The 12,503-nt window shown below is 35.0% G+C and overlaps 1 protein-coding gene and 1 long non-coding RNA gene across 9 annotated transcripts in view; one reads left to right on the top strand and one right to left on the bottom strand.

The window, feature by feature from the left end:
- Positions 1–4,073, top strand: part of LOC127847764 (uncharacterized) — a 70,486-nt gene extending 66,413 nt beyond the window's left edge. The window contains exon 2 of the long non-coding RNA XR_008034163.1: positions 3,981–4,073. This is a non-coding gene — a long non-coding RNA (uncharacterized LOC127847764). The remainder of the gene's footprint in view (positions 1–3,980) is intronic.
- LOC127847745 (zinc finger protein 596-like) overlaps positions 1–12,503 on the bottom strand; it is a 289,933-nt gene that overhangs the window by 229,282 nt on the left and 48,148 nt on the right. The window contains exons 1-3 of one of the 8 annotated variants that reach the window (XM_052379865.1): positions 6,539–7,116; positions 4,969–5,984; positions 4,418–4,444 (exon numbers count right to left, since the gene is read on the bottom strand). The exons of 4 other annotated variants lie outside the window; for them this stretch is intronic. In XM_052379865.1, coding sequence (XP_052235825.1) covers positions 4,418–4,444; positions 4,969–5,218 — 277 coding nt within the window. In that variant the 5' untranslated portion in view covers positions 5,219–5,984; positions 6,539–7,116. Of the gene's footprint in view, positions 1–4,417; positions 4,445–4,968; positions 5,985–6,538; positions 7,117–12,503 lie in introns of those variants that run through there. 3 more of the 8 variants (XM_052379859.1, XM_052379864.1, XM_052379858.1) reach the window with 3 other exon arrangements.

Genomic DNA, 12,503 nt, shown 5'->3' with positions numbered 1-12,503 from the left:
AGGGACAGGGATTTTTTCCATCACAATATTCACTATTGCAATATTGTAAAGTAACACAAATGGAGAATTATTGTAAAACTTTCATTAGCTTTATGTTTAAGTTAATCAAGCAGCTAATAAAACGGTGTTGATGTTTCGTATATGATGCATTCATTAATTCTTAAAGTAAATGAAACAAAATTGAATATTTTTTTTTCGACTTAAATATAAAAACTAAACGTGCCGTTGTATTTGTCTTGTTTATATGGGTTGTTTTATATGATTGAGGTTCGAAGTATCCAATAGTAGTCTAGACAAATTACAGGGAACTGTTTATTAACCTCACACTATCCTAGGTCAGCTTGTGTACAGGTACTAGGTGTATGTACCTAAATCATTAACTATCAACTGTCCTACTTTAAACAGATGTAGGGTGAGAATGGCCGTAGGAATGATTGTATAACCAATCCGCACACGTTATATGCACGGGCCACGGATCGAACTCGCGATCGTCGGATTCGTATTTCAGCACTCTACATACAAAGCTTGCCGGCCCGTTGAGGTGCTTTGTCAATACACATCACAATCAATGCAGTGTAAAGTCCTCTTTATTTAGTTTGTTACTTTGCAGCCAAAGTCCTATATCATCACTATCTGAGTTTGAGATAAATATTTATTTGTCCATAAGGTGATATCTGACACTTTCATTCACTTGTGTACGATAAAACCAAACAGCACTTAACTGGTATCCTAACATTCAAACTTTATAATCAATCTCGGTATGATTACATGAGATATTTCATTTGATGAGCAAAGTACTAAATGATAAACTCATTGATAAATTTACAACTGAACTATATAATGATATATACACAATATGACGCTTATTTTTTATAAACGTCCACAGATATTCACACATGAAGTTATCTGTCTCGTTTCGCTGTTTGTAATAGTGATGTGTCTTTTGATCAAAGATCAAAAGGGAACCAAATAGTCATAAATCGAATCAATCAACATAACAAAAAACAGAAACTCATACTCATAAAGCATGTTGATGCAGTTTTTCCAAAAGGGAAATTGTTAAAGATAAACAATATCGTTTTACGGTAATCGGTAGCGCTTTTTAATGACATCGGAATTTGGGCGGGATTACAACTCGGGTACAGTCTAATATCGACCGGGTACGTGTAAGTATATTTTCCGTAACCGGGGTACATGTAAGTATACTTAAGAGTACCCAGGGTACATGTAAGTAGTACCCGAGCAGACAATGACCAATCGAGCCCTTGCTTGGGGTAAACTTTAAGTCGCGCGTTTATTATGACATCGACAACAAGATAGTTAACTTCAATCGTGTGCGTATACCAAGGGACAGACATACTGTTATGATTCGAAATTATGTGTTTTTGTTTAAAGATTGCAATTCGATTGACAGGAACAAAAGTATAAAGACAGGATCATTATCATAAAATAATACCATGCGTGTAAATGGATATACATATGCATTGTTGGTTTTAATAGTATCATTATTTGCAAACAGTTGTAAGCATTTTAACTCAGACTCAACAGGTTCACTCTAGTAAATATTCGCAATTTATCACAATGGGTGTATACCAGAACAAAGTCAAAAAATGTTCTTACACCTTTGTTGCGTTATCAAATTTGTTTGAAGTTGTTATGTAGTTGTACGCGTTATACACTGTTTTATTGGACACTATGTTTTAACCAACATGTTGTAAGTTGGAATCATTATGCACAACATCGAAACTGCATGTACCATTGGCGTATGGAAAACATCACAATATTTCTGACAAAAACATGGTCGATTTATTGTAAATTTGTAATATAGGAAACACTTTATAATATTAATAATAAAAACAGTTATTGCACACAGAACAGTGTTATAGGATTAAAAACACATTCTTACAAGTTCAAACACGTACTCTCTAAGAACAGACAATAAGACACGCAAGAAACTCATTCGCACATGCAATATTTGCATGAGGACTTAGAGCAGACAATAACTATGCGCAACAACGACCTTCTTGTCACAATACATTCGTATTTTGGCAGCATATTCTTATAGGTAATGATAAATACGTATTGTAAACAATTAGGCTATGGGCTAGACATGTCAAATGTCATAAAACTTTAAATTTATTTTAAAATTCTTCTAATAATGCTTATGCAAGTGATAAAAGTTTAACACTAAAGACCACAGTAAAAACACAGAGTAGCATGGATTTCATAAGGCGATGGGTATTTTGAGAAGACGAATTATAGAGAATAAACCTAAATTTGATGATTTCTTTTACGCTCCAGAAAAAATCAAATTGTCAGATCAGAAGCAGTTTGTGGAGCCTCTTCTCTACAAGGCAGTGTGTTGGTTAAATGACAAAAATGCTACAAGGAAGCTTCTGAGAAGACCATTACAAGATGTCTAGCTGTTGCTTGTGACCTAACTACAGTTGTCACGTAAAACCCATCCCCTAAACACCTGGGCTTAGAGATACAACTCAACAACGAGTTTGGCAGCCGCCATCTGATTGAAGATATGTACTCTCTTGTTTATTCCATCTCATATCCAGATCTTCGGTTATTCTTGACATTAGCAGCCCAACAGAACATTGCATCACACAAAATAACAGAATCTGGTGGCATTGTACCAGACAATATACTACCTAGAGACCAAAGGGGGAAGCTTGTAGTGGCAGTTGCTGATAACTGGAATCTGAAAGAGCGAACAGTTGATGGTAAAAGGACGACTCATGCGATGACAAGCATGTTGGTCAGCAGTGCGCCAGCCGAGTCAACGTGGCGTCTCATCAGGATCCAAACTGTTTGCTATTCTGATAGTATTCTTTGAAAAAATCGAAGAAAATGCTAATTTTAGAAATTTAGCAGACGCCATTTTAGCAGAAGACAAATTACCCAGCATGCAAAGGGTTTACCTGTTTGATAATATTCACCAATGGAATGGGTCTACAGTTCATTAAACATAACACAATAGTAAATGCATATACAGGTCTTAAAACGATATTGTACATTTGGTACTTCACTACAAAACAAATGTCTCTTATGCACAAAGTATTTAATGCAATGCAATATTGAACTGAATGTACATGTGAAAATTTAATTTCTGATTTTGGTATTTGATCAACGCCACCCGTAAAAAATAACAAGGTTAATGTGATCATGAATAGTGCTTTATTTCGCAAAACATTGGGAAAAGTAAAGGAAAAATAACATAATTAAAATACTTTAATACATGTATAATTGTCATAAACAAAAATAAAGTCTACAACCGTTGATGGAAGAAATCTGTACAAAATATTAATTGTAACTATAGGAAATTCAATATTTCTTTAAACAGAACACATCATTATAGTTAATGAATAAAATGAAAAAGTAATAACTCTCCTAAATTGCACACTACAGTTCATTTTACTATACATACTAATCACACAAAACAATTGTAGAGAATCACAAGTGACAACAAGTAAAGCATGTATATACATATTCGCCATTTCCAAGATATAGATTAAGTTAACAACAATACGCAGATTATATACAATTCAAACAAAAAATATGCATGAGAGCAATGCAATTGATTCTGAGACACAAATGATAGCATGCTTTCATATTTTGTGGCTACACATTAAATCATTCAGAGAGAATACAGCAATAAAACCTAATGTGTCTTGTTCTGTGAAAACTGGTCATAATGCATGTGCGTAAAGTGTCGTCCCAGATTAGCCTGTGCAGTCCCCACAGGCTAATCAGGGACGACACTTTCCGCTTAAATGGTATTTTCCGTTTAAAGGAAGTCCCTTTTTACTGAAAATCTAGTTTAAGCAGAAAAATTCGTCCTTGATTAGCCTGAGCGAACTGCATAGGCTAATCTGAGACGACACTTTACGCACATGCATTATGCCTAGTTTTCTCAGAACAAGACACTTATAATGATCTGAAATTACTTAGCATCAAAATAAATCACCCAGGTGAATCATGAGATGAAACATAACACTTAATCTGAGTTTGGTGTTGGCAAGCTTCATGTGAAAAGTACATGTTTCTAAAATATTTGTACTGAATCTTGTGTAACAAAACTATTTTACTTTAAACACAAGAATGCTTGATCCTGTTTGACCTACAATGATGGATGCTGTGTTCCTGTTGTAGCAGACTGACCATGGGCCATCAACTCCATCACTCCTGGTAGCAAGAGTTGCCAGCTTCTTCTTGCCTTCACCATCAAGCTGTAGGACAGTGCTGGATAACCTTCCACAAACCAGCACCTGTCCCAGGGCAGTCATATGTATACCTGCTTGATATTTCAGGCCTGGGTCGGTAAAGGTGTGGAGTACTGTGCCATCTCTGTCCAGGGTGAGAACCTTGCTGTGGGAAAGGTTGGTGACTAATACATGTATCTTGTCACCTGACGAACTCACTGCACACTTATTTACTGTAAAAGAGAGTAGAATCAATGTAGATTTTTTTACAGGATCATTATGTTAATTAATACACGGTTACATCTTATTCACACCAGCTAGTTATTTTAATTAAAAGAGCATGATTTTTCTTACAATGAAACATTTATGAATTAATGCTTATTTTATGCTAAAACCCAAATACGTACACATCAATAACATTTTCTAAGTAAGTTTATGTACTCACTGACATAATCAGTGCTTGCTGACATAAATACTGTTATGGAATTTTTTAAGATCTCTAAAACCAATACAAACTCCTAAACAGTAGAAAATAAGTTAAGACAACACTTGTCAAAGAAAGGACATTATTGTTGAGTAGGTTTCATTTAGTTATGGTGGAAGTATAATGTCTATTATTTGAAAACATAACTATCTGCAATTGCAAAAGTAAATAAACACTTTGACCTTTAAGGGAATATATAAACAGCATTATCAAATTTGAAAATTCCTTATAATTATTTCAAAATATACCCATATATATCCACCATTATATTACCTGTGCTACCACCTGATTTATCCTCATACAGCTTTCTTAGCAGGTCTCCACTCATTGAATACTTGTAAAGTGCAGTACTAGAAGTCAGATACAGGTCTTGCAGATTATGAGCAATACCATTACAGTTATGTTGAAACTGTAACTTCCTGCCTTTAACCAGCTGCCCATCATTCACCGAGACAAACTGAACCTCATGTGTCTGAAATACATTTACAGTAACAGCTACTTCACTTGAGGTGATTCGACACATGTCCCATGGATACGCAGTAAAATCACAATGTCCCACAACCTGGTATTGATGATCAAGTAGCTTTACTCTTTTATTATAATGATCTGCAACAATAATCTGATCATTTAAGAGACAACAGATGGCTATTATAACAAATCTCTTCTCTGCATCACTTGGTATGTTCACATTATACTTAAACTGTCCTTGCACAGCCAATACCTTGTTTGAGGCAACAGGCAGAGGCACAGCCTGAGTACATACCACAATCCTGCCCAGACCTAACAATTTAGACAATTGCTGTTGAACTTCACTGTCAGCCTGGAATGTCAGTGAACTTTCTACCTGAACTAAGCTCTCTGTCAGATAAGTTTCAGACTGATTAATTTTTTCCAGACATTTCTAACTTGCCATAAACGAGAGTTCTGCTTTTCCCTTATCAACAATGTCATGAATTGTGTCACTGAGTCGTTTCAGTTCATTTTTAAGCTTGCTGCAATCGTCCACATTAGTCTTGATCGAAGCTTTCAGACTTGTCATCTTATCTTCTAGCTCTTTTATGGTATTTTGTTCAATGTTGTCTAAAATTGTATTTATTTTCTGGCGTGTGTCCCGTATTTCATTTAATTGTTTGCTGTATGAAACCTGCAAAGACTGCATATTCGTATCCCAATAATTCTGAAGTTTCTCCAGATCTTCAAGAACAGTTTGAATATTTCTTGATAGTTGTTGCAAGTCTGGCAAAGGTCCTTGTACTGACTCAGATATAAGTGCTACTTTAGCACATTGTCTGAAATGAAAACAATACATAAATATGTGTATGTGGTGTAAATGACCATGAAATAAAAATATGTCCGAACTATGATTTATCATGTTTTTACTATTTTCAAAATGCTCTTTTCAGGTAAAATAGTCGTAGCTATGGAATTTATTCATTTTATACTTAACTATTTACCACTTAAATACGTATTTTCACGCATTTGTAGTCCATTAGAAAGTTACATTTAATTAAAGACCTTTTTTACTAGATTCAAGTTTAAAAGGCTTAGATACTGATGAGCAGCAAACAGCATAAAACCTGAACAGACAGAGAGTTACTCGCAGACTGTTCTGGTTTTATGCTGTTTGCAAATATCCATTTTCATTTTGCTTCTTAGTGGGAAAGGGTTAAACAACAATTTCCAATTTAAATTAACACATACTTAATATTAGCCACAATTTTAATTTTATTCAAATTTATCAAACTTAAAAAATCTTTTTCCAATATTGATCGGAATAATGATAGAATAAACGGTCTATTTTTGAAAACAAATAAATTTGAAAGCAAATACATGTCTAAATTACCTGTGATTGACGAAAGCACAATTAGTACAGCACAGCTGACTGTGGTCATTACAAAACATCTCTAGCCGTTTGTCTTCATGAAGGTCACATTTCTGAATGAAATCCTCCACTTCCTTGGACACTGGCCATTTACTTGTGTCTCGCCTTCCATATGTCACATGTGTTCCAAACCACTGACCATGCAGGTTTATACATTTTGCACAATAAAATTTTAGACAGTTATCACAGTAAAACTCGGCCCACTGGTCAACTTTGTGCTCTAGACACGGTGAACAACAAAAGTCTGTAAATGAATCAGAGCCTTTACCCAGAGTTGACCGAGAAAACGTAGCCATATTGTTCACTTTACTATAAATATTCTTTAGAAATCTATACTCATTAAAGTACACCTCTCCCGCTTGTGGCTTAAATCAACTAATATAATACTTTGGTCTGTACCGTTAACAGATAAACATTTGAGCTATCAGTACTTGACCTCACGTGACAGTAACAGTATAAGGCACATTATCAAATCATATGAGTTGCATGTTATCATACAACATCAAAGTTGGTCAGGTTCATACTGCAATTTGCAGTCAAAATTTAAGCACTTTTAAGCATTTTCAAGGTCACGCACCTTTTGTAAAACAACTTTAGACATACTATGAAAACACATGCAACTGTTCATAAAATTAATATTTGATAAGACAAATGCATTCATAAAATCAGTTTACACAATGACTAGACATGTTTTGAGTTACCACTTACACTCAAACCCGGTATTCTCTCTGGTCGGCTATTTTTGCTGTACATGGTTTATGCCCCCCGACTTTTATTAGCAAACAAACATTTGCGACCTACGTGTTAAATCTGCAAGAAAACATCTCTTGCTGCCAATATCAATTGTTTCTTAGTAATTTATTGTCTTAAAAGGATTGAAAACATAACTTGAAGCACAAATCTACTAAAATTCATTTTTTTTATGAAAAATTGGACAGTGCATGAAAATAACGGTGATATTTATTTCTTTTTGTGTCTAAAAATCAAATTATTTAAAATGATATTAACTATATGACCTAGTTCTTTTATCTCACATGCCCTAGTTTTAAACTCAGCCTTTTGTTTATTGGAAAAACATTTTGACCAAGTAAATGAAGTTTCATGTAAATCGGACTGACTAAAAATGTGACTTTTAACATGAAAACAAGAAGTTATGATGACTAGACTATATATGTGACTTGTACTGTGTTCACAGACGTTTGCTGAAGTTCAAATGATCTGTTTGGACTTAGGACTAAAAATGCGTAATACAGTGACGGATGGACAGACAAGCGCTTATCAATTTTATCCCCTAAATCCGCGCTAAAAGTGTGGGAATAACACTGGTACAACACTTTCTACTTTTATGGACTTTTTTCTTAAAAGAAAAATTTTCTAAATGAAAATCTAGTATAGGCTGAAAGTGTCATCACTGATAAGTCTGCGCACACTGCACAGGCTCATTCGGCACATTAAGTCAATAAATTAAGCATCATTTTCCCAAAGCATGGCTCAAAAGTATTTTTGCCTGGTTACCTTCTTGGGTTCCAAGACCAGGACTTCAGATCCCTTAATCTAAGACTCTGACTAAAGAATACAGCTACGGATGAGCAGACTAGGGCTTAAAGATTTCAAAAACAAACCCTCTCAGATAGTGAAGGCATAAGCGAATTACTTATCCTTTTCCCAATAAGAAGCAAAGTGAAAATGGCTATATGCAACCAGTATTAAACCAGAACAGCCTTCGAGTAAATCGCAGTCTGTTCAGGTTGTATTATGTTTGCTGCGCATGAGTATCTAAGAGTTGGAAATGAAGGCTTTAAAACTTGAATAAAGACAAAATGTGGTCTTTGAATTTTCAAGGCCCTACAAATGCTTCAAAGTGCTTTTCTAAGTCGTAAATGATAAAACTGGTTACCTTCTTGGGTTCCACGACCAAGACTTCAGATCCCTGGGTCATCTGTTCCAGCCTGCGCTTGTTAATCAGGGTCAGTGACTGACCAGTACCACCTGAAAAAGCATACATGTTTAGCAACTAACTGACCAGTACCACCTGAAACAGCACAGATGTTAAGCGACTGACCAGTACAACCTGAAACAGCACTTATGTCTAGCAATTGACCATTACCACCTGAAACAGCACAGGCATTTAGCGACTGACAAGTACAACCTGAAACAGCACAGATGTTCAGCAACTGACCAGTACCACCTGAAACAGCATAGATGTTTAGCAACTGACCAGTACCAACTGAAACAGCACAGACGTTTAGCGACTCACCAGTACCACCTGAAACAGCACAGATGTTCAGCAACTGACCAGTACCACCTGAAACAGCATAGACATTTAGCGACTGATCAGTACCACCTGAAACAGCACAGATGTTAAGCGACTGACCAGTACCACCTGAAACAGCACTTATGTCTAGCGACTGACCATTACCACCTGAAACAGCACAGATGTTTAGTGACTGACCAGTACCACCTGAAACAGCACAGATGTTTAGCAAGTTGAGCAACTGACCAGTACCACCTGAAACATCACAGGCGTTTAGCTATACTGACCAGTACCACCTGAAACAGCAAAGGCATTTAGCTACTGACCAGTACCACCTGAAACATCACAGGCGTTTAGCTATACTGACCAGTACCACCTGAAACAGCACAGATGTTTAGCAACTGACCAGTACTAACCTGAAACATCACAGGCATTTAGCTACTGACCATTACCACCTGAAACAGCACAGCTGTTTAGCCTAATACTAAGGGCAGAATCGATTGTGTTTCCTAGTTACAATTTGTCAAATTTTGAAGTTTCAATTCATTTCTTGTTTATTAATGATTACTATGAAAAGCACTCTCAAGATTTCATGTGTATATTGTTACTCCAGACTAATGATATGATTATTCAGTGTGTGTTTTTTTCTTCAAATTTGGGGCCTGTAGGGGCACCAATTCCCAATGTGAAAAAAATATACATTTTTCCCAAATGGGACATACAATTTCCAATTGAAGGTTTCCAAATGACATCATTTGTGACATCATAATAAATGACATCATTGGTGACATCATACCAAAGGACATCATTTGTGACATCATACCAAAGGACATAATTTGTGATATCATATGTAAGGACATTATGTGTGACATTATACCAAATGAAATCATTTGTGACATCACACCAAATTATTATTTGTGAAATCATACCAAAAGACATCATGAGTGACATGATACCAAATTACATCATCTGTGAAATAATACCAAAATCATTTGTGACAACAAACCAAAGCAAGGACGTCAATTGTGACATCATGCAAAAGGACATCATTTGTTACATCATACCAAAGGACACCATTTGAGACCAAATACCAAAGGACATCATTTGTTACATCATATAAAAGGACATCGTTTGTGACATCATACCAAAGGACATAATTTGTGACATCATTCCAAAGGACACTATTTGTGAAATCATTCCAAATGACATAATTTGGTGACATCATACCAAATGACATAATTTGAGACATCATTTGTGACATCATACCAAAGGACATCATTTGTGACATCACATCAAATGATACCATTTGTGACATCATATCAAAGGACATCATTTGTGACATCATACCAAAGGATATCCTTTGTGACATCATACCAAAGGACATCATTCAAAAGGACATCATACCAAACAACATCATTTATGACATCATACCAAAGGACAGCATTTGTAACATCATACCAAAGGACATCATTTGTGAAATCATACCAAAGGACATCATTTGTGACATAATTCCAAAGGACATCATTTGTGAAATCATACCAAAGTACATCATTTGTTCCAAGTATGAAAGCAATATCTATGATACTTTAGGGGTAATGTGGACCAAAACACAAAACAAAAAATTTTCAATTTCATATTTCTAAGTATAAAGGGCCCATAATTCTGTCAAAATGCCAGTCAGAGTTACATTACATTGCCTGCACAGTCTCCTTAAGATAGTTAGTAAGTGTTGCAAGTATGAAAGCAATAGCTTTGACACTTTAGGAATAAAGTGGACCTAAACACAAAACTTAACCAAATTTTCAATTTTCTAAGTATAAAAAGGGCACATAATTCTGTCAAAATGCCAGTCAGAGTTACATAACTTTGCCTGCACAGTCCCCTTATGATAGTTACTAAGTGTTGCAAGTATGAAAGCAATAGCTTTGATACTTAAGGAATAAAATGGACCTAAACACAAAACTTAACCAAATTTTCTAAGTATAAAAAGGGCACATAATTCTGTCAAAATGCATGCCAGAGTTATCTAACTTTGCCTGCCCAGTCCCCTCATGATAGTAAGTAAGTGTACCAAGTTTGAATGCAATTGCATTCATACTTTCTGAGAAAAGTGGACCTAAACACAAAACTTAACCGGACGCCGACGCCAAGGTGATGACAATAGCTCTTTTTTTCAAAAAATAGATGAGCTAAACAACCAACATAATTCAATATGGGTTACGAGGGTTATTTTTTAGCACTTCTGACATAGTTTCACTATTTATGAGCATTGAATAATAGAAGTAAGAGAATATTTGGTGAATGTTGGGTGAGAAATAAGTTAATCATGTTCTGAACTAAACAATACAGAGCTATCAAAGCCTCATACTGACATGTTTCAAGGCCTCACATGACTTCATTTTTATCCATATCATCTAGGCCAAACAAAATATATTGTACAGTTATAGTAACGGCTGAAAAAACATTCGGTAGGGTAGGTAGGGTGTTGTTTTTTGTTTTTGTTTTTGCAATGGTTCATATGCTTTTGCAATGGCCACAGTGTATTAAAATATTTTGTTAACCATACATTGTCTTTTTGTTTAAGAAAATGTCCATAATTCCATGATACATGTACTAACCTCTAAGACACATCTTCATTCAGTTATTGAACCATCCATACACATGGATCAATAATATTAATATATTTACTTTGCAATGTCCATTTAAGTTCCATGCTGTTTCAGGTACACCAGGACAAACATAATAAAGCTACATACATGTATGCATATGAATCTGATTATACACAGATCCACTAACATATAAGTGAAGCCATGTTTGTCTTATCCCATTTCTAACAATAATCTTGTCAGATGTTTTTACTTTACAATTAACTTAACGCTTACAATTTGCAAACACTCGTTTCTGTGACATATATCTACTGAGTTAATTACTAATAAATATGTTGATTGTATCTAAAACGTTATATACATCGTCGATTATCACAATAATTTCATTAATCCCTTCTAAATGTATGATCTCCATCGTTAAGTTGACCGTTATTTGCAATATTTGCAGAGCGTCACGATTTATTTTCTGTCAAGTCCACCATCTTGTGAAAATGATGTAAGCCACAGGTGCGCATAGCAAAGTAAAAGATATTCATAAAAACGCTGACAGAATCCATTATTTTAGCGTAGAAATGGAAACATGAAATATCTTTTTTTTAAAGATATACGGCGCTGATTGTGGTTGCAGTTGGTGAAAGTTAAAAAGTTCAATGAATGAGATCAAAGATAGCAAATGTCTTTTTCTGTGAAGTTCTTAGCTGCATCACACACAGTATGGGAAGTTACGCGGAGTTTTTGCGGCTTATTTTACATTATTACATATTTTTGGTCATAAACCTATAGATACAAAACAGAAAACCAAAAGAAGAATGGAAGTGAAATTAAAACATATTAGTCAACCGGCCACACGCGAAGTATCCAAACATATTGTAAATATTTGTATGCACGTTCTTCAAAAAACCCGTTTGAGTGGTTTGTCGAGCATTGCTGTTTGATTTGATTATTAACAGTTTTGAGAATCATCGCGCTCATGCTTAATACATTAGTCAATATGGTGGAATAATTCTTGTTAAATTAATCAAACATAATATTTATCATGGTATTGTTGAAAACACATTAAGAATCT

The sequence above is a fragment of the Dreissena polymorpha genome, chromosome 10 (genome assembly GCF_020536995.1).
Source record: "Dreissena polymorpha isolate Duluth1 chromosome 10, UMN_Dpol_1.0, whole genome shotgun sequence".
NCBI lineage: Eukaryota > Metazoa > Mollusca > Bivalvia > Myida > Dreissenidae > Dreissena > Dreissena polymorpha.
Note: the sequence above shows the minus strand (reverse complement) of the source record. Positions and strands in the feature narration are given on the sequence as shown.